At 43.8% G+C, this 27,766-nt stretch overlaps 1 protein-coding gene across 6 annotated transcripts in view; it reads right to left on the bottom strand.

The window, feature by feature from the left end:
• Nucleotides 1-1,140: 1,140 nt before the first annotated feature.
• The window catches only part of MTSS1 (MTSS I-BAR domain containing 1), a 169,916-nt gene continuing 143,290 nt past the window's right edge, over nt 1,141-27,766 (bottom strand). Inside the window, exons 8-15 of one of the 6 annotated variants that reach the window (XM_058178767.1) lie at nt 26,464-26,571; nt 24,001-24,098; nt 18,999-19,209; nt 14,004-14,123; nt 10,641-10,838; nt 6,590-6,754; nt 5,066-5,228; nt 1,141-3,959 (exon numbers count right to left, since the gene is read on the bottom strand). In XM_058178767.1, coding sequence (XP_058034750.1) covers nt 3,274-3,959; nt 5,066-5,228; nt 6,590-6,754; nt 10,641-10,838; nt 14,004-14,123; nt 18,999-19,209; nt 24,001-24,098; nt 26,464-26,571 — 1,749 coding nt within the window. In that variant the 3' untranslated portion in view covers nt 1,141-3,273. The remainder of the gene's footprint in view (nt 3,960-5,065; nt 5,229-6,589; nt 6,755-10,640; nt 10,839-14,003; nt 14,124-18,998; nt 19,210-24,000; nt 24,099-26,463; nt 26,572-27,766) is intronic. The other 5 variants (XM_058178770.1, XM_058178769.1, XM_058178768.1 and 2 more) reach the window with 5 other exon arrangements.

Raw genomic sequence — 27,766 nt, 5'->3', positions numbered from 1 at the left:
TCCTAACTAGAAGCCCCCTGTTCAGTTCTGGAGCCGACTAGAAATCCGGTTCTCCCACCATAGAGTCTCCTAGCACAGCATCCTTTTTCCTCTGCGGACCAGAAGTCTGGTTGCCCCACCATAGTTTCCTCCTAGCGCGACGTCCTTTTTCCTCTGCGGACTGGAAGTCTGGTTCCCCCACCATAAGAGTCTCCTCCTAGTGCGGCGTCCTTTTTCCTCTACCTATCCTAACCAAAAGTCCTATCGATTGTGGAGCCGACTGGTGACAGGGAGCCGCAGCAGAGGGATGAAAGAGCCACATGTGGCTCCAGAGTCGCGGGTTGCTGACTCCTATCCTAGTGGAATCTCTTCCCATGCTCATCACTCACTGCCCCGCAGTTCAAAGGGAAATAGCCTAAATGTAAGTGTTAAGTGAATTTTCAGCGACACGTTTGCACCAAATTTGTAGCCCAGCGATACTTAAAGAGCACCAACAAGATCTCACACAAATCCTTTTTTCTTGGCTTATACACAGAAGACACAACCCACTCCACAACAGGTTTTGTCAGCAGGTCTTTATTTGTAATATAGGCTTGAAGCATTCATTACAAGGTAGAAGGGAAGCACAGTTAACAGCAATTTTTATTTTTATTTTTAGCAGTTCAGAAGGAAAACACTGCATGGGGAATAGAGAGGTCAACTCTCGGTACAAACTAGCAAACTAAACCACAAGAACTTACCATTAGAAACATTTTACATTGTGACGCTGCTGTTACAATAGGCAAGGAACACAAAAAAAGATTAAAAAGGAAAAGAAACCTCAAAAAACAAATCAACAGAACCATCCAAAAGTGGTGTTTGCCACATTTTAACATCAAATTTTGGCAACATCATCATCATTTTTTAACCAAGATTTAAATTCTGGTGTTGAAAAGGAAGAGGCCGCACTCTCAAATACAGCTTCATCCAAAATGTTTCCTTAAAACGTGCTTAATCGAAAAATATCTCCCGCCTGAGCTTCACAGAAAGCAACGGGGCTGGGTACGTGAGGGTTAACAGAAACACCTTTTTGAAAAAAAAAAAAAGGAAAAAAAAGCTTAGAAAAATCAGCTTGTCAGCCTGTACCCCTCCTTTTTTTCCTTTTGGTCCATTTTTCTTCTCTCTCTCTCTCTCTCAAGCGGGTAAGAAAAATGAAAATCTCGGAGCATCATTTGCAGAGAGCATCTGCTCGTTTTCAGAACAAGTGGGCTAGCTTGACAGCACTGTTTTATCATTTTTTTTTATTTTCCGAAGGAAGAAAAAAGCTTATTATTTTTGGATCATGCCTTTTTTTTTTTTGTTTTTTGCACTTTTCGCTTCCGACGCCATAATGAAAAAGTGTTAAGCAACCACAGCCGTGTAAATGTATATAGAACACAGTGACTATAAACAGGTTTACGATACATCTCACATCCAATGCAGTTATGTATTTAAAGCATAAGAAGAAGTTTACGTAGGCAAGATGGCAGCCAATACGAATCTCCCGAGTGCCCGTGGCGGAGGAAATTGTGTGTGAGTGTGTCTGTGTGCACACTCAACAACCCTGCTCCTTCCACGATGAGTGGGGCGCATCGCTGCGGCCACAAACACACCCCGCTGAAGTCAAGAATTCTGCTAGCATCGCCCATGTAGAAATAAGGCAGACGGTATCCAGTTAGACTGCAGAATGCTTTTTTTAAAAAACAACAACAACAACAGAAAACCACAAAACTTAAAACACCGGGAGGGAGGGGGGGGGTGCCTGAGTTATGCACATTTCTACTGACCCCATGAAACGGAAAACACCCCAGCAACGTTCATGATAAGAAAAGAAAATCTTACTTATAAATTTATCAATGGTGCCCCAATAATTGTGGGAGGGGAAAAAAGAAAAAAAAAAGAAAACCAGTTGTGAATGTCCCTCCCGCTATAATAAATAAAACCTAGAGTGTTCCCGTCCCTTCCCAATCCCCCCAATCTTGCACCCAAACTGCCGTTTTGGAAAAACAGTCCCCCTTAAAAGTAACATTTGCAGTTTTACTGGCATTCCCAGTTACTTGCCCATCTGTCTATGAGTTGTTTTGTCGAAAGTCCTGGGGAAGGGTTTTTTTCCCCCCCCCATTTATTTGGCTACCCAGCCTGCTGGGCGCAGCCAGTAAAAGGTATAAAGTTATAATTAAGAGCTCCCTGGTTTTCTTTTAAATTTTTTTGCTCTTTATTTATTATTATTATTTTAACAACCTAGACACCCTTCTGCCTTCACAGTGTCTTGCTTTTATGTTGTGTTCTGTTTTACTTCTTTCAAGGAACAACGAAGTGAAGAGAGGAATGCAAAGTTTAAAGCCTGTTGCCAAGATGGTACAAAACTGATTAACGAAGTTTTACGATGACCGGAAATGAAAGAATACCGCATGGTTTTACAAGAGGCAAGAAATCTTAACATGGTCCTTTCCACAGGGCCAACATAGGAAAAAAATACCTAGCAGGCAGTACCCAAAAGTCTTTGAAACACCTTACTTAAAATGAACACTGTAATTCATTATGGCTTATTTGGACGCATTTACAATGAAACTACCTGCTAGGCTACATTTTTGTGCAAGAAATTAAGCCCCTCCCTTCCTAATCCCTAAAAATTAACCTAATACAGCCGTTCTCTCTCTCTCTCTTCCCATTATATATTGCTTTAATCAGCTTCCGTTTCCTGCTTTTGCCACAGGAGAACAGCTCGCTGTATTTCAGTTAAGGAGGTGTGTTCTTGCTAGGAACTTTGTACAAGAAAACAAACACCGGTTTGAGACTCCCACTGTGACTTGACAAGGTGCTCTACAAAACCGTCCAAGAGGGAGAACTGCATTACCACCAGACCACTGCCCCCCCAACCCCTGCCCTTGCTAAAATTTAACTACTTGACATTTCTTATAACCATCCTTTTGTGAATGAATACACTTTACAAAGAGTTATTAAAAGGTTAAATGGGATTTTGGCACCTTGGGGGAGAAAGGGTGGAACGGAGAATTTGAAAATGTGCAGGGGAAAATATAATCAGCCAGCTTTACGAAGAAAAAATGATAATAATAATCAACAGTTAGGAAGATGTTCCTTTAAGCATTTCACCTGGCCAATTCTAACCTCCCCTCCCGTTTTAGAGACCACTGCCAGCCGTCTCTCTCTCCTAGAAAAATCTTGATTGTACAATAATGGACCAAGACACAAAGATGATATCATCAGGTAAAGGTCCGTTCTCGTTTTCACTCAACTCGGGCAGTGATTCAGCATCTAGGAAATACGGGGTGCTGAGCGATCGTTCGTGGTTGTCTTCCTCAGCTTAACGCCCCTGCGGATAGCATTCAGCATGTCTTCGCCCTGTGGGGCCTCCGCTGGGTTCTGCCCACCTGTGTGGGGCACGGTGGGTTGGCATGGGGGAGCAGTGATGCTGACGTCTTCTCTTTCGTTCTCCTCTCCCTCGTTTTCAGCCGCCGGCGGTCTCTGATCCTCTGTGCTGCTCGGCTTCTGAGCGACGGGAGGAAGGCTGGCGGTTGCTTGCCCGCTCCACGAGGAGGTACACACGGTGGGGGTGCTGCCCCCTCCAGCCTCGGGACTTTGCTCGGCGCTTTCTTCTGCCCCACTCGGGAAACCAGGAAGCCCCGCCGGCACGTCTGGCACAGATGGAGTCTTAACAGGAATCACGGGGGTCTTAATGGGGATTGGTCCCGCGCCAATGGTCCCACGCCTTACCGCCGGTTTGGTGGAAGGCGTCCGTCGGATGGTGGCCACACCTGGCGTGACGATCACAGGGCCAAGGGTGGTTGGGAGGCCCGCCGTGGAAGCAGGACGCTTGGCGTGGAACATGCGACGGTAGGACTGGCTGATGTCGCTGTTCCTTGGAATAGTCGAAGACTTGTCGAATTCTTGCTGCTCGGTATCTTGATCGCCACTCACTGAAAAGTAGTCGTAATCTGAAACTAGGAAGACAAAAAAGGGGAGTCAGAACAGCAAATCTGACTTGGCAATCTCCAGTGAAAGTATTACTGTATTTTTCAGAGTATAAGACACCCCCCCCCCCAAAAGTGGGTGAAAATTTCGGTGCGTCTTAGATGGAATACGGGCCTGTTTTTGGCCTCCCGAACCCGCCGCGTGTCGCGTTTTCGCCCTCCTCAGTGAAACAACAGAACTTTTGGGCTCAATTTTCGAGGCCTCCCTGTATACAGGAAGCCTTCAACCTGCGAGCACAATTGAGCCCAACGTTTATGTTTGTGAAGTGATAAATTTGTTAAGAGAGCTTTGCCCTGTTTTATGACTTTTCTTGCCACATTTGTTAAGTTTATTTATTTATTTATTTATTTATTAAATTTTTATAAGTGAATCACTGCAGTAGTTAAATTAGTAACACGGTTGTTAAATTAATCTGGTTTCCCAGATTCTTTGCTTGTCAGAAGGTTGCAAAAGGTGATTACATGACCCCGAGACACTGCAACTGTCATACATGTGAATCAATTGTCAAGCATCCAAATGTAAATCACATGACCATGGGGCTGACGCAACAGCCATAAGTGTGAAAAACGGTCGTAAGTCACTTTTTTCAGTGCTGTAACTTTGAACAATCCCTAAGTGAACTGTTGTAAGTTGAGGACTACTTTGCAGTTCTGGTCTTCTTGTAGTTCTCAATGGGATGACTCAGGTATTTTTTGTGGATGGCCAACACTTCACTTTTCCCTTTCTATGCCCTTTCCAGGAGCCACTTTACATAGCTCAGGAAGTGTGTAGCAATCCTGAAAGGCATCTTGAAAGGTGAGGTGTAGGAAAAATCAAGAAGCAACGCAAAACTGAAACTCGCGACATGAAGGCTCCCGTTCAGTGGTGGGATTCAGCCAGTTCTGTTTGGATCGGGTAGCAATGACTGCAGGAGGCTCCGCCCACCCGCCCGGATGTAAGGCATGACTACTGGGCAAGCGTAGAAGGCTGTGCGCATGCGCCGAGGTGGTGCGTGCAAGCTAAGCGAGCGCGCACGCTCACATTTGCCAACCTGTCGGAAAGGTAAGTGACTCCTACCTCTGCTCCCGTTCCTTACCTTGTGAAGGAATTGTATCTTCAGAACAGCAAGGTGTGGTTGTCTGAGTGCTGTAGCCACTGGAACACTGCAAGGAATCCCTGCTGCTCCTCTGAATGTCCAGCTGCAGCCCTCGGGTAAGAGCGAGCGCCAGCTCCTCACACGCTTCCATCTCCTCTCCTTGCTGTCAACATAATGAAGGTCTCTCTTTAGATTAGGGTATCATTACAACAAGAACACTCTCCTCTTGCAAAGTCTGGTTGTCTCTTTTCAGTTGGATTTTCATTCATAACACGGACAGGTTGGACTTAAGCACACCCCATGCGCTACACTGGCCCCCTCCATCTGTGTTGGGAGTACACTTTCTGTCATCCCAAGCTGTTTCGGCTAATCTGGGTTAGGGTTTGTCACCATGCTTGAAGGATACCTGGTTGAGGAAGGCTCCATAATTGGGTTAATACCAGAGGTGGGTTTCAGCAGGTTCTGACCAGTTCTGGAGAACCTATAGCCGAAATTTTGAGTAGTTCGGAGAATCGGTAGTAAAAATTCTGACTGGCCCCGTCCCCATCTATTCTCTGCTTCCCGAGTCTCAGCTGATCGGGAGAAAATGGGAATTTTGCAGTAACCTTCCCCTGGAGTGGGGTGGGAATGGAAATTTTACAGTATCCTTCCCCTGCCATGCTCACCAAGCCACGCCCACTAAGCCATGCCACACCCACCGAGCCACACCCACAGAACCGGTTGTAAAAAATTTTTGAAACCCCCCACTGGTTAATTCAATGGGGTCTAAACCAGGGGTGTCGAATTCGACTTCATTGAGGGCCGCATCAGGTTGTGTTTGACCTCAGGGGCGTAGGGCCGGTGCATGCGCACACAACGGTTTTGGCACTGCTGCACGTGTGCAAAGGACAGCTGATTGTCACACGTACATGTGTGCCAGAAACCCAGAAGACAAGTGCCGGGCAACATGGCTTTTTGCGTGCTACTTTTTGCGTGCCATAGGTTCGCCATCATGGCATTAGGGTGATTCAGGCTAGCACCCTGTATAATCTGAACAATTATGTTTTATTTCCTAAAGCCGGGATGCCCAACCTTGGCAACATTAAGTTTTGTGGATTTTAACTCGCAGAACTCCCCAACCAATATGGACACCCCATAACCTTCCCTAAAGCAAGTTAAGCAGACTTAGCATAATGTGGGAACTAAACCTCGATTTTCTCACTTAAAAAAAATAATAATCCAGAATTGTCTGTACCTATATAACCAGACAATCAACCAATTCTGGGCTTATCAAACTGCTGGATTTCAAAAGATGGCAGGCAAAAAACCCAAACAAGCCACATCACGCGTTAGCGGGGATGTGAACCTAGATGGCCCACACCTTACCGTGCTAAGCTGTGAAGATTAAACCATGGTTTGCTTGCCTTGGCTTGCAGATCACATCAAGCTAAAAGCAAAGGCCGGTGGGAGGTTTAGTAGCAAGGGGTGTGCCTTGAACCTTTTTCATAGGAATGCATCAGCTCATGAGTTAAAATAGTTTCACACCTTTGGGGCAGCTGATACAGTCATGCTCCGGGCCCTCTGAGGGTCTTCTGTGGGCAGAGATGGACCACTCTGAGCCCCACCTGGAGAGTCTGCTTCTCGTTTTTCCTTGCGACGTTGCAAAGTGTTTACCATGGGCTGGTCGTAAGGACCAGGTTTAGCCCAATCCTAGGAAAAAAACTCCATTAGTCAAAGCTTATACAGGTTTTTTTTTTCTCTCTCTCTCTCTCTCCTTGCGTAATATGCAAACTGCAGATCCAAAACCCCCTTACAAAATACACCCAATAGGACAGTAGTGACCAAAATTGTGAAAACTTTTTGGGAAAAGTGTATTTTTGAGATTTAACATAACATATAACATAATAACAGAGTTGGAAGGGACCTTGGAGGTCTTCTAGTCCAACCCCCTGCCAAGGCAGGAAACACTACACCATTTCAGACAAATGGCTATCCAACATTTTCTTTAAAATTTCCAGTGTTGGAGCATTCACAACTTCTGGAGGCAAGTTGTTCCACTTATTGATTGTTCTAACTGTCAGGAAATTTCTCCTTAGTTCTAAGTTGCTTCTCTCCTTGATTAGTTTCCACCCATTACTTCTTGTTCTACCCTCAGGTGTTTTGGAGAATAGTTTGACTCCCTCTTTTTTGTGGCAACCCCTGAGATATTGGAACACTGCTATTATGTCTCACCTAGTCCTTCTTTTCATTAAACTAAACATACCCAGTTCCTGCAACTGTTCTTCACATGTTTTAGCCTCCAGTCCCCTAATCATCTTTGTTGCTCTTCTCTGCATTGATGGGTAATAACTCCACTTTTTTTTGTTTTTGAATTTCAAGATAATCCTATTCCACTGCTGGAATGGCCTGGGAATAGCCTAGACCTTAACCCAATTGAAAATCTATGGAGCCGACTAAAGAAACTTGTTAATCAGAAGCGACCCAGCAATAAAACCCAGTTAATAGAAGCAATCATTCCATCTTGGTTTGACATTATAATAGCTGCAAAACTAAAGGACTTGGTTCACTCCTCGGGAAGACGTCGTAAGGCCATAGTTCATGATAAAGGTTACCCAACTATTAACTGACATGGTGATAATTTTTGTATATCTCGTTTTTTTTATGTTTCACTTTTCTTCTTTATACTGTAACTGCTATTTTAATAGCAAATCCTTCTTAAAAGTTACTGCATTACATTCTTGATTAAATTATCTTTGACCATCAATTGTGTTGTAAATGTTGCACCTTGATGAACGTACCTTTTCTTTTATGCACACTGAGAGCATATGCACCAAGACAAATTCCTTGTGTGTCCAATCACACTTGGCCAATAAAAAATTCTATTCTATTCTATTCTATTCTATTCTATTCTATTCTATTCTATTCTATTCTATTCTATTCTATTCTATATAATTTTATGTTATTACTAAAAAAAAAGTAGTGTTATTAGCTAGTTTTAGAAAAAACACTTTCCCCAAAAGATTTCCACAATTTTGGCCACTACTGTAATTCAGATAATGAAGCCCCTTCCCCTTTCCCAAGACCTATTGACCAGTTTAAATTCGAGTAAGGTGACTATATTTGCACATTTCTCAAGGGTTATTGCTTAGTATTTCACCTGTACAGGTAGTCCTCGACTTATGACTTATGAATGAGTTTTGCCTCATTTTTATGACTCTTCTTGCCACAGTTGTTAAGTGAATCACTGCAGCTTTTTTTTTTAGTTAATAACAGTTGTTAAAGGAATCTGGCTTTCCCCCCCTGACTTAAAAGGCCACAAAAGGTGATCACATGACTCCGGGACACTGCAACCGTCATTAATATGAACCACTTGCCAAGCATCTGAATTTTAATCACGTGATTACAGGGACGCTGCAAACAGTCATACGTGTAAAAAAATGGTCGCAAGTCAACTTTTTTCAGCCCCCTTGTAATTCTGAATGTTCACTAAATGAACTGTTGTAAGTCGAGGACTATCCATACTATAGAAACAGCAGCGGAAGGGAAATGGGCCTGTTACAGTGAGCCCAACAACATCACCCTCCATCACCACTGGTCATGCAAGATTGGGTGAATGTGAGGTAATTTTCAATAACATGTGGCCTAAAATACATTTAGGAGGCTAAAAACTAATCTCAAGACAAGTAGATCTCTTAGTTTGCTCTATTCCCTTCTTCTTCAGGTCTAGTTTCCCAGATGTTTAAAATAGGAACTGCTATGTAATATAACAGAGAATTTACCCTAATCCCACTCCATTCAAGCACTGATGGTGTTACTTACTTGGGTAATGAAATGTCTGCAATTAAACAACCAAGCTCAGTGAGTACCAAGGACCTTTCATTTCAACCCTGAGCTATAAATATTCTCTTCTATTAGAATACTGTCTTTATCAGGCAGTGTTACAAGTAAAATACTTTGGACCATTGAAATGTGGGATGTGTTGGGCATCTCTTAATAGCTATCTCTGACCTATTAATACAAGTTTGCCATTGACAAGTATCTGCTCAACATGCTAAGGAGAACGCAAGGGAAGAAAATGCTGACAAGCAATTACTCATTCTTAGACCCATTGTCTACTTTGGTCTGGCCATCAATTAGCAGAGATCAGAGTCCATGAATCAAACCTACAACTATCTTGAAACTTGCCATCATCCAAAACAAATTAAAATGGTGTATATATAAACGGTGTATAGCAGGGGTGTCAAACTTGATTTCATTGAGGGCCACATCAGGGTAGTGTTTTGACCTCAGGGAGCCAGGGTGGGCGTGGCCAGCTCGACGTCACTCATGTCGGGGGTGCCTGTGGCAGCCTGAGCACTCTGCCAGCGAAAATGGGCTCCCAAGCTCCGTTTTCGGCTGTGATGACTCCTGCAACCCTCTGCCAGCGAAAACGGAGCTTAGGAGGGCTGCGCGTGGCCCTCGCGAGCTCCGTTTTCAGTTGTGACAGCCTGCTGCAACTCTCTACCAGCAAAATATGGCCCCCGGGCCTTGAATTTGACACCTCTAGTGTATAGGAAGCTTTTAAAAAGTGTTTTGTCAGTGAATATTTAAACTATTTAGGTGGAAGGATTTTAAAATTCAAAAGTGCAACTAGTTTCACTTTGTGAATATCTGACGGCCACTTTCAGGGCAGGTTTGAACCCAGAGGCAAATGTCCACTTTTAAAACTTGTCTTTTTGGAGAGGACTGCCTTGATGTAAAAACTGTTTCCTCCCTTAAAATAAACAGAATAATAGAAGAGTGGGAAGGGATCTTGGAGGTCTTCTAGCCCAACCCCCTGCTCAAACAGGAGTCCCTGTACCCATTTCAGTCCAAAGCTGGCTGAGGAATTCTGGGAATTGAAGTCCACAAGTCTTAAAGTTGCCAAGATTGGAGACTCCTGCTTTATAGTATCCGTAACCCACACAGGTAGTGAAGGCACCAGGCTAGAAAATGGGAGATGGTGAGTCCTAGTCCTGCTTTAGACATGAAAGCCATTTGAGCGATTATGGGCCAGTCGCTCTTTCTCAGTCCAATCCACTTCATAGGATTGTTGTGAGAAAACCTTGTTATTTGTAAAATTAATAAAGGTAGGATTCAAAATAAATACATTATTCAATAAATTATATGTCTTTCCCATCTGCCAATACCAACTGCTACGTCATACACCACCTGAAAAGTCAAAGAGTTGCATAGATTACAAAGTTGGGAGCATGTTCATCCAAACTAGGGCGCCACCCCTAAACTTGGCAACATTAAAAGACTTGTGGACTTCGATTCCAAGAATTTCCCAATCCCATGCCGGCTCGTGAATTCTACGAATTGAACTCCACAAAGTCTTCACATTGTCAAAGTTTGGAGACCAAGGATTTCAAAAGAAATAGCACATTAAAAAAAAATATTGATCATTGGTAAAGCAGGATGAATTCCATCACCAGATCAGGAACTCAGAATGGGAGAAGAAAGCTGAAGGGCCCACCAAGAATTAAATAAGAATTGAGAAGCAATTTCTTGCGAAGGGTGGGGTGAAGGATGAGAAGGAGAGACGCTACTAACAGCAACGAAAAGTAACACAAACCTTCCAACTAGGAATCTGAGGTGATGGTAACATGCCTGGCCCAATGGTGTAATAATGAACGTAGTCTGGAAGGAGGGTGGAGGAGGTGGCTCGGGTCCATGCGTGAGAGACAGACGGAGTATGAGGGAAAGAACCCACACCAACCGGGGCTAAAGATGAGCCACTGGGTAAACTACAGTGATAATACCCATTAGACAACTGGAAATGAACAAAAAGAACAATAAAAAAAGGGGGGAGGGAAGGAGAGAAATTAATATCAATAGGTCCAAATATGGGGAAGTACAAACAGGCATGCATCACTGGGAGAAAGGAAGGGGAATGTTTCCAATGGGTTCTAGTCCCCTTTGGCTACTCAACACCCGTAACTCAGTGCTTGCTCATGCTTTGTTAATGACACTCAACTAGGCCACCATGTTCTGGAAGAGAAAACCAGAACAAGGACAAACAAAGATCATTTTCGGGAGCTGAACTGTTGGGACAAAGCTACGCCTCAGTGGCACAAGTGCTTCATAGATCGGTGCGAGGAGACAGCTCGCCGTAAAAGGCTGTGAGAACCTCCTCAAGAGCTTCATTCCACAAGAAGTTGGAAGAACTTCTCTGGTCATGTCCTTCCCGGGCCTGATAGCTCTGGATATCTATGTTATTTCATTTATTTCATTTCTTGTAGTAGAGCTCAGCTTCAGAAAATGACTCCGAACAAACAAAACGAAACAAAGAAACGACGATAGGAGGAATGGAAGAGGAAATTGCTCATGAGAATGGATCGAATGAGTCCCCTCCCTCACTCTGATCTCTAGGATGCTGGGCAGATATAGGTACCCCTGCCAAAAGGATCTGGTTTTTCCAGGGGGATTTGGAAAAATGGGACAATGGAATTTATATTCTGAGATGGCGAAAGTCTATTCTCTCCAGATTTGGTCTCCCTCTTTAGAAAAAGTAGATTTTTCTTACTGTTTTATTTCTCAAAGGTGGATTTGTGGACAGAAAGCTGCTCATAACAACATCCTTAACAGATGTTTTTTTGAGTGCCCTGGAAAATGTCGTTTCTGTCTCCCAAGCCTTAATTGTGTTCGCTTCAGGACATGGCTGGCACTACAGGTAGTCCTCAACTTACGACCACAATTGAGCCCAAAACTTATGTTGCGAAGTGAGAAATTTGTTGTGAGTTTTGCCCCCATTTTAGACTTTTCTTGCCCCATTTGTTTAGTGAATCAGTGCGGTTGTTAAATTAGGAACACGCTTGCTAAGTGGCTTTCCCATTGACTCTGCTTGTCAGAAGGTCGCAAAAGAGGATCATCACATGACTCCGGGGCATGGCAACCGTCATAAATGCGAGTCAGTTGTCAAGCATATGAATGTAAATCACGTGACCACGGAGAATGCTACAATGGTCTTAAGTGTGAAAAATGATCAAAGGTCACTTTTTCCGGTGTCATTGTAACTTTGGTCACTAAGCAACTGTTATAAGTCAAGGACTACCTGTACTGGCTCTTTAACTACGTCTGAACTGGGGGGCAATTTCTCTGGTAAAGCTTCATTAAAAGCTAACATTAACACTGGCTTTTACCACAGCTTCATTCTCACTATATATATATATATATATTGCTCCCAGAAGCACGAAGCTGAAGCTTGAAGATGACGAATGAGACTTCGTCGAAACGTCGCCAAGACACTTCCAATTTTACGCGGGAGAAAACCCAAATAACCAGACCTACAAACACACACAGACACACACAGACACACAGACACACAGACACACACACACACGTACGGGTCTGGATGGGGAGAAACAGACTCAGACTTAATCCATCCAAGACGGAGTGGCTTTGGATGCCGGCACCCCGGTACAGTCAGCTGCAACCGTGGCTGACTGTTGGGGGTGAGTCATTGGCCCCAACAGAAAGGGTGCGCAACTTGGGCGTTCTCCTGGATGGACGGCTGTCGTTTGAAGATCAGTTGGCGGCCGTCTCCAGGAGAGCCTTTTACCAGGTTCGCCTGGTGCGCCAGTTGCGCCCCTTTCTTGACCGGGATGCCTTATGCACAGTCACTCATGCTCTTGTCACTTCTCGTCTGGATTATTGCAATGCTCTCTACATGGGGCTACCCCTGAAGTGCACTCGGAGGCTCCAGTTAGTCCAGAATGCAGCTGTGCGGGTGATTGAGGGAGCCACACGTTGCTCCCGGGTAACACCGCTCCTGCGCAGTCTGCACTGGCTACCTGTGGTCTTTCGGGTGCGCTTCAAGGTGTTGGTTACTACCTTTAAAACGCTCCATGGCTTAGGGCCCGGGTACTTACGGGACTGCCTGCTGTTACCGTATGCCTCCCACCGACCTGTACGCTCACACAGAGAGGGTCTTCTCAGGGTGCCGTCCGCCAAACAATGTCGGCTGGCGGCCCCCAGGGGAAGGGCCTTCTCTGTTGGAGCACCCACCCTCTGGAACGAACTTCTCCCCGGTTTACGCCAATTACCTGACCTTCGGACCTTTCGCCGTGAATTGAAAACATACTTGTTCATCCAAGCGGGACTGGCTTGATTTTTAAATTTTTAAATTTCTGGTTTTTTAATAATTTTAGATTGGGGTATTTTAATATAGGTCAATTTGACGGTTATAATTTTCGGCCATCTTTGAATATGTATTTTAATTGTTATTTTAACTTTGTATATTATTGTTTTACTCTGGCTGTACACCGCCCTGAGTCCTTCGGGAGAAGGGCGGTATAAAAATCTAAATAAACTAAACTAAACTAAACTAAACACACACACATACGCACACACACATATATATATGCAAGTTTTGGTATGTTCGGGTCTTTTCCCGTGTAAGATTGGAAATATTTAGGCAACGTTTCGATGAGATCTCACTCATCATGGGCCGCGGTGTGGCTCAGGCTGTAAGATAGCCTGTTATTAAACACAGCTGCCTGCAATTACTGCAGGCTCGAGTCCCACCAGGCCCAAGGTTGACTCAGCCTTCCATCCTTTATAAGGTAGGTAAAATGAGGACCCAGATTGTTGCGGGGCTGGGGGGGGGGCGCAATAAGTTGACTTTGTATATAAATATACAAATAGAATGAGACTATTGCCTTACACAATGTAAGCCGCCCTGAGTCTTCGGAGAAGGGTGGGATATAAATGTAAATTTAAAAAAATTCATCTTCAGGCTTTGGCTTTGTTCTTATGTGAGCAATAAGTGTGAATGTGAACAATTACAATAATGTAAGCAATAATTGCTCACATAAGAACAAAGCCAAAGCCTGAAGATGATATATGTATGTATGTATGTATGTATATTTCCTCCTGAATATTACAGAGCCTGGACAAAACCAAATCACGAGTCTTCAAGATTTAAGTCTTTTTTCACCTTTTCTGTGGAGGCCCAAGCAGCCATGGTGGAGCCTGAACTGACAGAAGTGGGGGAGCTGCACTCACTCACTGACTGGCAGGTCTCAGAGGCTTCAGAAGAGGCCGAGCTGGACGAATTCTGCTGGGGTTCAAAAATAAAAAAAGAAAGAAAGAAAGAAAAAGCCAGAAAGGCACCACGAAGAGGAAGAAAAGGAAAGAAAGACGAGCCAATGAAACAAAAACAAAAACAAAAAAAGCAAAGGACAAATACATACAGAGAAGAAGAAAAGCAGAGTGTTAGGAGTTAAACGGAGGAAGAAAAAAAATCTTTTTAAGCATTAAACACGATTATAAGTTATTTTAAAGAGTGCAGAGGGACCAAAGCAATGGGTTCTACATGGTAGATTCTTCGCAGCGTAGCCGATCCAACTTAATGACCTTCCCAAAAGGCTGGAGGACAAGTTAGATGTCCTGGCTGCTAGATTTGGGACGCGCCATCTTGATGCAACTGAAAGGCATCAACGTTGGCGAAAGTGCCATGTAATTTCCCGAAATCGTAAACAAAAACATGCAAGATGTGAATATTTCCACCCTGCCTTCCTACAGGTGAGACTCCCTGTCCTTTCTTCAACAGAACACCTTTTTCTAGACCACAGCATGGTACCATGGAAGCGAGCAAGGAACAGGTCCAAGCCAGTTACACCCAAGTTCAGGCAGCTCTTTGGCACGAAGATGACACAACTGCAGAGTGTGTAGGCTGCTCCAGATACAAGGTGGGAATCATTTATTCTAAGGGTACTATTCAGGATAGGGGCTAAGCTTGTACAGCAGGAGAACATAGCTCTGACCAGGCTGAAGGTCGCCTTTAGCTTTGAAGATCTATGCTGGGCATAACCGTAACAAGGAAGCGGGACAAGGCCAAGGCTAACCCTACGTCAATTTACATGATGACTATTCTTGAAAGAGACTGAGGGGCGAAGTACCGGGGTAGTGTAAGACAAACCTACCAATCAGCATTTCCATTTCTGTAAAATCTTACTATTCACTCTGAGCACTTCTTAAAGTCTGCTCAAGAGTACACCAGATCAGGGGTCTCCAACCTTGGCCCCTTTAAGACTTGTGGATTTCAACTCCCAGAATTCCCCAGCTATGCTATGCTGACTGGGGAATTCTGGGAATTGAAATCCACAGGTTTTTAAGCCGTCAAGGTTGGAGACCCCTGCACCAGATTACTCTACAAGTGACTCTTGAAGGATGCACCCAACACCTGATCAAGCCATCTCTAAATAAAATTTTCTTCAAGTTTTCAGTTCAATTCCTGTTGGTCACATGCAATTTCTATATTGTGTTTTTTTTTACTAACTATATACAAGGAGGTTGCCAATTGTCTTGATCTTGGATTTTTATTTTATTTTTTTTGAAACTTACTAATCTAACCTTCAACATTTGGACTTCCTAATGGCTTCCCATTCAAGCACTAAGTCAGAACTTACTTAGATTTCAAATGCAATGAACTTCTGGGAAAGCGCCTTATACACTCCTTCCCATTTTGAAACATAAGCAGGTGAATCTGAGAATTCTAGGATACGGAAAGCCTGTAGCTAAAGTCCTGGCAACTAGCTACAGCTCAGCTCATGGACTGTCTTGTTTATTGTGGAGAAAACAAATCACAGGATCCTATTTGTGCTTATTTATTTCTATTTCTAGAAAGGAGGGAGGAATGGAGGGAGGGACGGAGGGAGGATGGGATGGGATGGGATGGGATGGGATGGAGGGAGGGAGGGAGGGAAGGAAGGAGGATGGGATGGGATGGGATGGGATGGGATGGGATGGGATGGAGGGAAGGAAGGACGATGGGATGGGAGGGAAGGAAGGAAGGAAGGAAGGAAGGAAGGAAGGAAGGAAGGAAGGAAGGAAGGAAGGAAGGAAGGGGATAATATACAGTACTACTCACCTATACAGACTTCAGCTACGGAAGGACAGAGGAAGAAAATTCTCACCTAGCCTTCTTTTCCCATACAAGTATTTTCATTTTATACAAATATACTAACTGACAGAAATGCTTATTTCTCTTTTAAGTCGACCACCTTACAGTCCAAACAACACTCAAAAGTGCTCAATAATATGGGATAATTTTGAAATGTAACATGAAAAACCCCTCTTCTTCCACTCTTTGGAAAAGCTGCGAGACCTGTTGAATGCATTCTTTTGTCCCTCAGCAACAGAGAACGAGACATTAAAAATACATAAAAAGCCACCTAAAGGGAGGTGGGTGGGAGGCGGTTTTCACCGCGGCGTTTCTGTTAGAGACAATATTTGGCTTTCAAATGCAGCATATGGCATTGTACGACTATTTCTTTGTCACACTCAGCCCTTAATACACAAAACTGCAAAGTTACGGCTTGTCAGTTGGTTATAACACAAACAGCGCACAATGAACAGCTTTCGGGGAAATCTGTCAACCAAGTTAGTTGGCACTGTCTACCTAGCAGGACTTCAAACACAATTGCCGTACTGAAGGAGGAAGAAGATACTTTCGTTTGCAGGTTTAAATTATGCTGACAATCTCTATAAATAGATTTATTTTATTTTTTTTGAAACTTACTAATCTAACCTTCAACATTTGGACTTCCTAATGGCTTCCCATTCAAGCACTAAGTCAGAACTTACTTAGATTTCAAATGCAATGAACTTCTGGGAAAGCGCCTTATACACTCCTTCCCATTTTGAAACATAAGGAGGTGAATCTGAGAATTCTAGGATACGGAAAGCCTGTAGCTAAAGTCCTGGCAACTAGCTACAGCTTAGCTCATGGACTGTCTTGTTTATTATGGAGAAAACAAATCACAGGATCCTATTTGTGCTTATTTATTTCTATTTCTAGAAAGGAGGGAGGAATGGAGGGAGGGACGGAGGGAGGAAGGAGGATGGGATGGGATGGGATGGGATGGGATGGGATGGGATGGAGGGAAGGAAGGACGATGGGATGGGAGGGAAGGAAGGAAGGAAGGAAGGAAGGAAGGAAGGAAGGAAGGAAGGAAGGGGATAATATACAGTACTACTCACCTATAGACTTCAGCTACGGAAGGACAGAGGAAAAAAATTCTCACCTAGCCTTCTTTTCCCATACAGGTATTTTCATTTTATACAAATATACTAACTGACAGAAATGCTTATTTCTCTTTTAAGTCAACCACCTTACAGTCCAAACAACACTCAAAAGTGCTTAATAATATGGGATAATTTTGAAATGTAACATGAAAAACCCCTCTTCTTCCACTCTTTGGAAAAGCTGCGAGACCTGTTGAATGCATTCTTTTGTCCCTCAGCAACAGAGAACGAGACATTAAAAATACATAAAAAGCCACCTAAAGGGAGGTGGGTGGGAGGCGGTTTTCACCGCGGCGTTTCTGTTAGAGACAATATTTGGCTTTCAAATGCAGCATATGGCATTGTACGACTATTTCTTTGTCACACTCAGCCCTTAATACACAAAACTGCAAAGTTACGGCTTGTCAGTTGGTTATAACACAAACAGCGCACAATGAACAGCTTTCGGGGAAATCTGTCAACCAAGTTAGTTGGCACTGTCTACCTAGCAGGACTTCAAACACAATTGCCGTACTGAAGGAGGAAGAAGATACTTTCGTTTGCAGGCTTAAATTATGCTGACAATCTCTATAAATAGATATTTTTTTTTTTTTTAAAAAAGGTGACTTGTATGGACTATGTTTATCGATTAAAACACGACATGTAACTGCCAGAACCAGATAGGCCTTAGTTTCAATAGAATTTTGCATCTAAGTGAAGTTAAGACTCAATAAATCATTTACTACAATGACTCTTGGCTGTTAATCATTTTCCTATTCTATTACAGCAAAAGTTCTCGTTCGTGGCCGTTTTTAAGGACCAAGATTTCAAGACTGAAATTTTAGAGATTACACGAAGCATTAAAGGTAAACTTGGCCCATAAGAAATTCTTTCCAGGGGGCTGAAGGAGAAAAACAGGGTCCCTGCAGTGATACAAAACACTCCCCTTTGGATAAAACTATCATGCTGTCACTCACACGCACATCCAAAAGAGATGGCTGTTGGTGTTGAACTCAGCTTCTGTCAACCTCTTGTAAATGCTCATGGCTTGCAGCTTGCACATTTCTGAAAACCGTATTTCTCAATTTACTCTTCTCAGAGATGGATAAGCTGCTACAGGTAGTCCTTAACCTACGGCCACAGCTGAACCCAAGGTTGCTAAGCGAAACAGTTGTTAAATGACTTTTGCCCATTTTACAACTTTCCTTGCCATAGTCATTAAGGGAATCATTGCAGCTATTAAGTTAGAAGGCTGGAAGGCTGGATCAACCTTGAGCCTGGTAGGATTTGAACTGCCAAATTGCAGTCAGACGGCAGTCAGCAGAAGTAGCCTGCAATACTACACTCTAACCACTTCGCCACCGAGGCTCTGTGATAGGTTAAAAGACAAAAAAAGGACTCTCTATTTTTAAGAGCCATGGTGGCCTATTGGTAGAACGCAGTACTGCAGGCTATTTCTGCTCCCTGCCGGCTGCCTGCAATTTGGCAGTGCAAATCTCACCAGGCTCAAGGTTGACTCAGCCTTCCATCCTTCCAAGGTCAGTAAAATGAGAGGCCAGATTGTTGGGGTCGATAGGCTGACTCTGTAAACTGCTTAGAGAGGGCTGTAAAAGCACTGTGAAGCAGTATATAAGTCTAAGTGCCATTGCTATTAGTGAGACAGGTTTCCTACAGGAGACAAGCCATCTGCTAGCCTTTTCTTTATCAATGACAGGCTACGTCTCCTAAGCTGTTGGAGGGTATTAAACTAATTCAAGACTTTACTAAGTCAAACTCAAGTCAACAAGAATGCAGAATGCAGCAGACAGATAACCAACTAACTTTGGCTAGAGGACCTCCTGGGGTTCTCCAAAGCTAGCCTTCCTTTCTCCCACAGCGTTACCAGTAAGTCATCATCATTGTAGCATGCGAGTTCAAGACATACCTGGTTGGGGGCTTCGGGCGGCATCGGGGACGGTGACTTGGATTGAAAAGCATCCTGGGACATGAATCCAGAATCGTGCGAGGAGACACTGGAGAGCCTCATTGGTGCCTGCTGAGGCAGATTGGAGCTGCGGTAGCGATAGTGTGAACTGGGTGAGTGAGAATGCGAGCCACTTGACCGGGAGTCACTACTGTTTACACTGTTCAGACTGCTGTGAGATACAAAGGAAGAGAATGGGGGCAAGGGGGGAGGGGCGGGGGAAGAGGAGGGGGGAACGAAACAAAACAAAAAGAAAGGGGTAGGTAGGGAGAAACCGGCACAATACAATTAACGTCCCATGGATCCCGGGCAAGGCATGCGCAAATCATAAAATGGTGAAACCGGAAGTAATAGTTTTAAGCCATAGATTTGCTGCAGTATCCTTAGTAACCAGACAGAAAATGGCACGTATCGAGGGAGTGATGCTCAAATTCTAATCTACAACCGGATGTAAAAAAATAATCCTGGGGTGTCTCAGAATTTCTTCCAGGAGAATACCGTATTTCCCCAAAAATAAGACCTTGTCTTATATATATTTTTTTCCTCCAAAAAAGGCACCAGGTCTTATTTTCAGAGGGGGCGAGATGTTGTCCACTCACCTTATTTGGGTGCGTCGCCCCCGGCCTCTTTCTCGCTATTACAGGCCTTCAGGAACTTCTTCGTCCAGCAAGGCTTTCCTGAAGGTCTCTCTAGCCGATAACAGAGCTCCGGATCAATCCGGAGTCTTGTTTTAGGCTACAGAGGCCTTCAGGAAAGACTTGGCGGCTGCAGAAGAAATGGATCCAGGCGTGTGAGGCCTGGTTACAACTATCCGAAGGTAAGTAGTAGGGCAGCTCCAGAGGTGGGTTTCAGCAGGTTCTGAACAGTTATAGAGAACCAGTAGCCGAAATTTTGAGTAGTTTGGAGAACTGGTAATTACCACTTCTGATTGGCCCCACGCCCATCTATTCTCTGCCTCCCAAGTCCCAGCTGATCGGGAGGAAATGAGAATTTTGCAATAACTTTCCCCTGGATTGGGGAGGGAATGGAGGTTTTACAGTATCTTTTCCCTGGAGTGGAATGGGAATGGATATTTTACAGTATCCTTCCCATGCCACGCCCACCAAGCCACACCCACAGAACCGGTAGTAAAAAAATTTGAAATCCACCACTGGGCTGCTCCCCTGCTCATCCCCACCCAAGCTTAATTTTTACCCATGCACCCTAGAATGGGCAGGGGTCTTAATAAGGGCTTATTTTGGGGGTAGGGCTTATATTGGGCACAAGTGTAAAAATCAAGCTAGGACTTACTTTCAGAGTAGGTTGTATTTTCGGGGAAACATGGTAGCTAGCGGTGAAAGGGAACAACTTTCTTTCTGGCTAGCGGCATTCAGCACCATTTTTCAACCTAAGTGAACTGCACACCGCTGAAATCTGCACAGCTTAAAGGTACTAAGGTTGAGAAATACCGCAATACATGTAGTCATCGACTTACGACCACACCTGAGCCAAAAAAAATTTCCATCACTAAGCAAGGCACTTGTAAAGTCAGTTTTGCCCCCGTTTTACGACCTTTTTTGCCACAGTGGCTAAGTGAATCTGAATTTTGATCACGTGATCATAGGGGTGATGTAATGGTCATAACTACCGAACAGTCGGAAGTTTTGCTTACTTAATTTTGAATGGTCACTAAATGAACGGTTGTAAGTTGAGGATGACCTGCACAGCGTGGCTGTTTGGTTCTTCTTCAAAATATTTTACAGGCAGGTGGAACATTCAATTAGCAGCCCTTCAGATAAACATCTGTGTTCAGAACAATCAATAGGATAGTTCTCCTATGCAAGTCCCAATAAAATCAGTGTGAACAGAGGATTCTTCCACAAACTGCCGCTTTTTGTGGGATTTGGGTGGGTGACCAAAGGTCTTTCATTCTCATCCCCTTACTCAGAATCCTCCGTTGTCTTCCTGAACCCCTTCCTCTCATCTTCCAGCTTAGCACCAGAATAGACAAACCCCGTTTATAGTATAAATTTTAAACCGCCCATCAAATGGCATGGAACGGTTTGTCATGGGCCATTACTGGCAACCCAGTTCATACCTCCCTCAAGGAAGGCCTAGTGTGTCACTGATGAGGCTCTAAAACAGGGGTGTCAAACTCAAGGCCTGTGGGCTGGATTTGGCCTGCGGGGTACTTAGATCTGGCCCGCGGGGCTGCCCTGAAAACAGCAAAGGACCGGCCCGCAGTGCCCCAGAGCTCCGTTTTTGCTGGCAGAGGGCTACAGGAGACTGTCATGGCCGAAAACCGAGTCTCAACAAGCGATGTTGAGCTGGCCATGCCCACCCCGGTTACGTCCACACACACACACCCCAGGTCAAACACAACCCTGATGAAGCTTTCAATGAAATCGAGTTTGACCACTCCTGCTCTAAAAGGTTTTGGTACCCTCGGGATTCTCTCAACAGTTGGCCCAACAATTTGACAACAATCCAACTCCTTGATAAAACTTCAGGGATGTCTGCAAAATTTCCATGGGTGGGGGCCATTCTCAAAACCTTGAAGGATCACTCCTGCTTTAATCTTGTTGATTCCAATACTGTGGTAACACAAGGCAGCTAAGTGGAAATTGTTATGGATTTTATTTTAAGATGTATTTGCAGCCTCCTGGGCGGACCAGTGAAGGAGCAATGTGGCTTATTTGGTCATTGTCAACACCGTGCATCTCCTTGCCAACACCTTCTTGCCTACCTTTGGCCATAAGACTTCAAGTAGACTTATGGCCTGCCATTTTCCTTTTACGTTTCAGGATACTGCATTTTTAACAAGCCCGTGTTTCCAGCATCAACATAAATATCTATAGATCTCTTGGATATAGATACGATGTACGAAGGCATGCACGGACGGCTGGCTTTGCAAGGAAATGCAAATGAGCTGCGCGCTCTCTCATGCCGTACAGCATCTCCCAATCCGTGTGATTTAGAAAGGCAAACATTTTAAAATAAAGTGATAATAATGTGAGAGCATCGGGGCGAGGGAGAAATGAAAGGGCAGAAGACACAGCAGGGAGTTTTTCCTTTTGCTGGAGAAAAGGAGAAAAGTAAGGTTTCAATACACCTGGGAAGAAGCAAGGAATTAGGTGTGCATGCGGTCAACTGTTTTAGCCAGGAGAAAAACAGTTTCTTGGAGGAGGTTGAAAAGGCATCTCAAGAGTTCCAAGGCACACAAAGAAAACTAACATATTCAAACAGTGCTGAACAGTTCACAGCTATTGCATCTAAACAACAAACAACTTTATCCCAACCGTTTGATGCACTCGGATATATTTAATCTGTTATGCGACTGAAGTTCCTTCCTAATTAGTTCTCGTACTTTTATTCCACCTTAAAAGGTTCAAGGTCAGGAAAGCAGCGCAGAGAAGAGCAGGCTCTGAATCAGCAATTATAAACAGGTGAACCGACTCGATTAAAAGAAAAATCTTTTAATTTTCTCAAGCCGCTTTTTGGTAAAAATTCTTTAAGCACTGGAATCCTCAACCTTACGAATTCTGAATCACTCCAATATTAGGAGCAAATCAATAGAGTTTTAATGAAAACGTTAACCAGATTTGGAGACACCTCAGGGTTCCAAAATGTTAAGGCGTAGGGTGTCCTGGCCCTGTCGGATCCTGGTTTGGAGACAAGAGGGGGAGCTAGAACCGGGACCATCCGATGAGGGTGGCACGTCTCCGCTGGAACGTCTGGAGAGTCCAAGGGTTGAGGACGATGCTGCCCCAGGCCCTTCCAGCACTGGGGAAAGTGGTTGATTGGATGGGGACCTTCACAAACCCAGGGGAAAATCGCCTGCAGACAGGCAATGGTGATGAGAGGCAACAGATCCCCTGACAGGAAACAGCTGCCTTCCCCATGGGGATGCTGGACTTGGGGAATGGAGCACAGGGAAGATCAGAGGAGGTCTGTGAGGCTGCTCATGAGGAGGCTGCCACAAGGAACACTTGGCTCAGGCTGATTTAATCAGAGGCTGGGGGAGGGTGCCTTCATCGGGAACAACTCCTTGTCTTGGCACTCACTCCCCTGATTTTGAGAAACCTTGTTGGACTCCAAGTCACGTTTCAGCCTCTGGATTTGAAGACTCTGACTCTGGATTGTGGCTTACGGACTTTCTTTTTGCAACCTCTGTATTGGGTTTGTGGACTTCCCCTTTCTTCCTGTTTGGGGGCTTGTTTCTCGTGACTCAGTTAGTGGGACTGTGTTACATTGACTGTGAGTGGCTGGCTTTGGGGAAAAAGTAGGATGGGGGTTTACTAACATCCCTGGAGGGCCATCTGTAATGATTTAGCAGTGCAATAAAAGACTTTACTGATGCTTGCATCTATCTACACAATCTGGGTCAGGACATAAGGATTGTAATGTTGGAAGCCCAACTAAATTCAATATCACAAAGGAAAGGTTGACGAAACTCAGCAGAAATGATAACTCGAACGGTTCCAAAATGATCACTTCAGACTTGCTGAACATTCTAAGTTCAAATCCAAATACACTAAAACAGGGGTCTCCAACCTTGGTCCCTTTAAGACTTGTGGACTTCAACTCCCAGAGTCCCTCAGCCAGCAAAGCTGGCTGAGGAACTCTGGGAGTTGAAGTCCACAAGTCTTAAAGGGACCAAGGTTGAAGACCCCTGCACTAAAAAGTTTAAACAGGGCTCCTTAAGAAACAGGATTATTTCATTCTATTTTATCCTGTTTTTCCACCGCTCTCTGGTTGCTGAGAGAGATGTACGTGGGGTTTGCTCTTAATTAAATTCCCAGACACCTGAAGTTTATTTTTTTAAATTCGTTCATTAAATTGATACGTTATCTATCTTCTCGATAAGCAAAGCTGGATGGCTGAAACAGTGACAGACACACAATGAGTTCCATTAAGAACAGAGGTGACGTTGGGTTTTCCTGGCCCAAATTCAAAATCTTAAAATACCATATGCCACGCTTACCTGCACACGCTGGATTTTCTGGACATGGTGGTACTGGGAGAAGATGGAGGAGTCTGATAGGACCAGCCGTAATCGGAACCTTTCAAATCAAGAATTACCTGGGGTGGGGGGGAGGAAAAATCACCATGAAAGATCAAGGGGGGCTTTAAAAGGCTGGTTCGGGGACTTCTAACTCAGGGCCCCCCAGCACCCGGTCTGTGAACCAGCACCAGTTCACGACATGCCATGGCCGCTGTTCTAATTGGATCCAAAAATTCTCCTAATGTATTTCACTAGTGTCTCAAAACCATTCTTAAAAGGTTAAAAGAGTTGTATTATGACATTAAGCACTCTTTAATCTGGAAATGTGACTGTTATCAATGACTTTATCAATGACTGTTTCGCAACCTTGGCAGTTTGAAGATGTGTAGATTTCGTGTCCCAAATTCAAGGCTGGCTAGAGAATTCTGGGAATAAAGAATAAAAGAATAACAGAGTTGGAAGGGACCTTGGAGGTCTTCTAGTCAAACCCCCAGCTCAGGCAGGAAATCCTACACCACTTCACACAAATGGTTATCCAATCTCTTCTTAAAACTTCCAGTGTTGGAGCATTCACAACTTCTGGAGGCAAGTTGTTCCGCTGATTAATTGTTCTAACTGTCAGGAAATGTCTCCTTAGTTCTAAGTTGCTTCTCTCCTTGATTAGTTTTCATCCATTGCTTCTTGCCCTACCCTCAGGTGCTTTGGAGAATAGTTTGACTCCTTCTTCTTTGTGGCAACCCCTGAGATATTGGAACACTGCTATCATGTCTCCCCTAGTCCTTCTTTTCATTAAACTAGACATACCACGTTCCTGCAACCGTTCTTCATATGTTTTAGCCTCCAGTTCCCTAATCGTCTTTGTTGCTCTTCTCTGCACTCTTTCTAGAGCCTCAACATATTTTTCACATCGTGGCGACCAAAACTGAATGCAGTATTCCAAGTGTGGCCTTACCAAGGCATTATAAAGTGGTATTAACAATTCAGTTGAAGTGAAGTCCACTTATCTTCAAGTTGCCAAAGTTGAGAAACACTGTTCTTTACTATTAATAATTATCAGCTCCTCTGATAGCAATGTAATATGACCCATAAACCAAAGGAAATTATCACTGTGTCTTGGGTTATTCCAAGAACTGCTTAATTATGAAATAAGTTACGGTCAGATTTTCAGGAATGTAAAATCAAGCAAACATTCTAAAAACATCAGAGACAATAAAGTACTAAGCATATTACAGAACATTGATACTTGAGTGAACAGAATAAAAGATGCCATAACTGGCTTATACATTATGCACTGCAACGTTCTACTGTGCATCCCTCAATATATATTTTAAAGTCTTCGATAAATACACCCTATGTTTAGATGAAATAAAAAACAAGACAAATTTGTTACATGCCCGAACAACATCCAAGTTATTTATATGTTAACATGTTCCAATGAAAACAATAGACTATGGGGCTGAAATGAAATTTCTTATTATGCAATTTTTGTATGATTTTGTGAGTTAGTTAAGACTTGTGGTAATTGCCTAAACTGTTCAAACTTGGCAACTTTAAAACTTGTGGACTTCAACTCCCAGAATTCCTCAGCCAGCAAAGCTGCAAAGCTGGCTGAGGAATTCTGGGACTTGAAGTCCACAAGTCTTACAGTTGCCAAGTTTGGACACCCCTGGCCTAAACTAATCCCTGCAGTTTTCTTGGCAAGATTTTGGTGGTTTGCTATATAGCCTCCTTCCTAGAGCTGAGAGTATGTGATTGGCCCGAAGTCACCCAGTTGGCTTTGTGCCGAAGATGGGATTAGAACTCACCTTCTCTTGGTTTTTAGCCTGATGCCATTACATCAAACTGGCTCTCTTGCATGTTATATGAATCCAATAACTCTACTTCAAAACCAATGTACTGCATTAAAAAAACCCTGCTCCAATACTCCAGTTCTTCTTACAAAAATCAAACATATTATCTCTAAGGAGACATCGACTGAGATTTCTGTTTCTGCCTAATCCCCCAGATTAATGAAAAGAAGCTACAGGTTATCCTTGATTTACAACCACAATTGAGCCCAAAATTCCTGTTGCTAAGCAAGAACAGTTGTTAACTTACAATATCTTACAACTTTGCTTGCCACAGTTAAATAGTTGTAATTACTGTAGATGTACATTAATAACACAGGAGTTAAGAGAATCTGGCTTCTCCATTTGCTTGTCAGAAGATCGCAAAAGGTGATCATATGACCCTGCAACCGTCATAAATACATGCCAGTTGCCAAGTATCTGAGTTTTGATCATGTGACCAAGGGGAATGCGGTGACAATTGTAACTTTGGAAACTGGTAATGTCACTTTTTTTCAACACCATTGTTAACTTTTCAAGGTCACTACATGAATGGTTGTAAGTCGAGGACTGCCGTTACTACTTTTGAGTCAGGAGCCCCAATAAACAAGTGTACCTGTTCGCTTGATGATGGCAGCTTGTGTGGGTCCATGGTGAGGCTTTTCAGATCTTCTGATATGGTCTGTAGATGAGTTATTTCTCCCAGCATTGATATTTCTTCTTCCTGGAAGATGTTTTTTAAAATAATCTTGTTATTGCTCATGAGTACTCAGTTTTATTGTGTATACAGTTCTATGAAGGGAGGACAATCTTAGCACAACATGGAAATACACTATGGCAGTATGGCAGTGCTGTGGTCCGCCGACAAACTGCAGAGCTGGCAGCAGAGTCAGACAGTGAGGAGGTTGGGGAGGAACATGGGCCAGTTCTGGAGTCTGGGGAAGGCTCGGACGAGGGCTCTGCGTCAAAGGCAGAGATGGGGCCAGGGCCATCTGGAGTTATGTGCTGTTTCCAGAGCCTCCAGAGTCTGACATCAGCAAGGCAGAGGAACAGGGAGAGCCTGTTCCCAGTCCCCATATGCACAGAGCTGCCAGAAGGCAAGAACAGTTAAGACAAAAAGGGCGACTTGGGAGTAAGGTTTGGAGATGATTGGCCCCTCCCATAAGACATAAAGGAGGATCAAAGGCACGTGAGCCTTTGCAGGAAGCAACTTTGTTCGTGCTGGTCAGTTTAAATTCTGAAGCTCCATTTTGACTCTGTGCTCCGTGTGGCTTGCAAAGGTAATTGCCAATTAGGCTTTTGGGAGCGTGTCAAGGGAGATAAAGGTGGGTGCTTATTAGCCTTATCTCGAAGGACTGTGGCAGACTTCTGTTGGACTCTTTACAAACTATTTGTGACTCATCATGGGCTGGGAATGAACAGAATTCACAGCCGTTGAAATAAAAAGAGGGTTTTTGAGACTAATCATGTGATTTTTACTGGCTCAGGAAGCCTAGGTCAGAACAGGCAGATATATATTTCTTCAATACTTTATTCTCATGACATTCATTAAAACAAGCTAACAGGAGTTGTAAAACCTCCTTATCTACCTCTAAGTATGAATTTGGGGAGCGACATTTCCCAAATTCATGAATTGGGGTAAGGAGGAAGGAAGCAAGAGATAATTTCATTTACATATAAAGGTAACGGCCCTGTCCAGTCGTGTCTGATTCTAGAAGGCGGTACTCATCTCCATTTCCTAGCCGAAGAAGCCAGTGTTGTCCAAAGACACTTCCGTGATCATGTAGCCAGCATGACTATACTTCCCACTGAAGTGGGTACCTATTTATCAACTCTCATTTGCATGCTTTTGAACTGTTAGGTTGGCAGGAACTGGGGCAAGGATGGGAACTCCATCGCATAGCACTCGTGTCTCGAAC

The sequence above is a fragment of the Ahaetulla prasina genome, chromosome 3 (genome assembly GCF_028640845.1).
Source record: "Ahaetulla prasina isolate Xishuangbanna chromosome 3, ASM2864084v1, whole genome shotgun sequence".
Classification (NCBI taxonomy): domain Eukaryota; kingdom Metazoa; phylum Chordata; class Lepidosauria; order Squamata; family Colubridae; genus Ahaetulla; species Ahaetulla prasina.
Note: the sequence above shows the minus strand (reverse complement) of the source record. Positions and strands in the feature narration are given on the sequence as shown.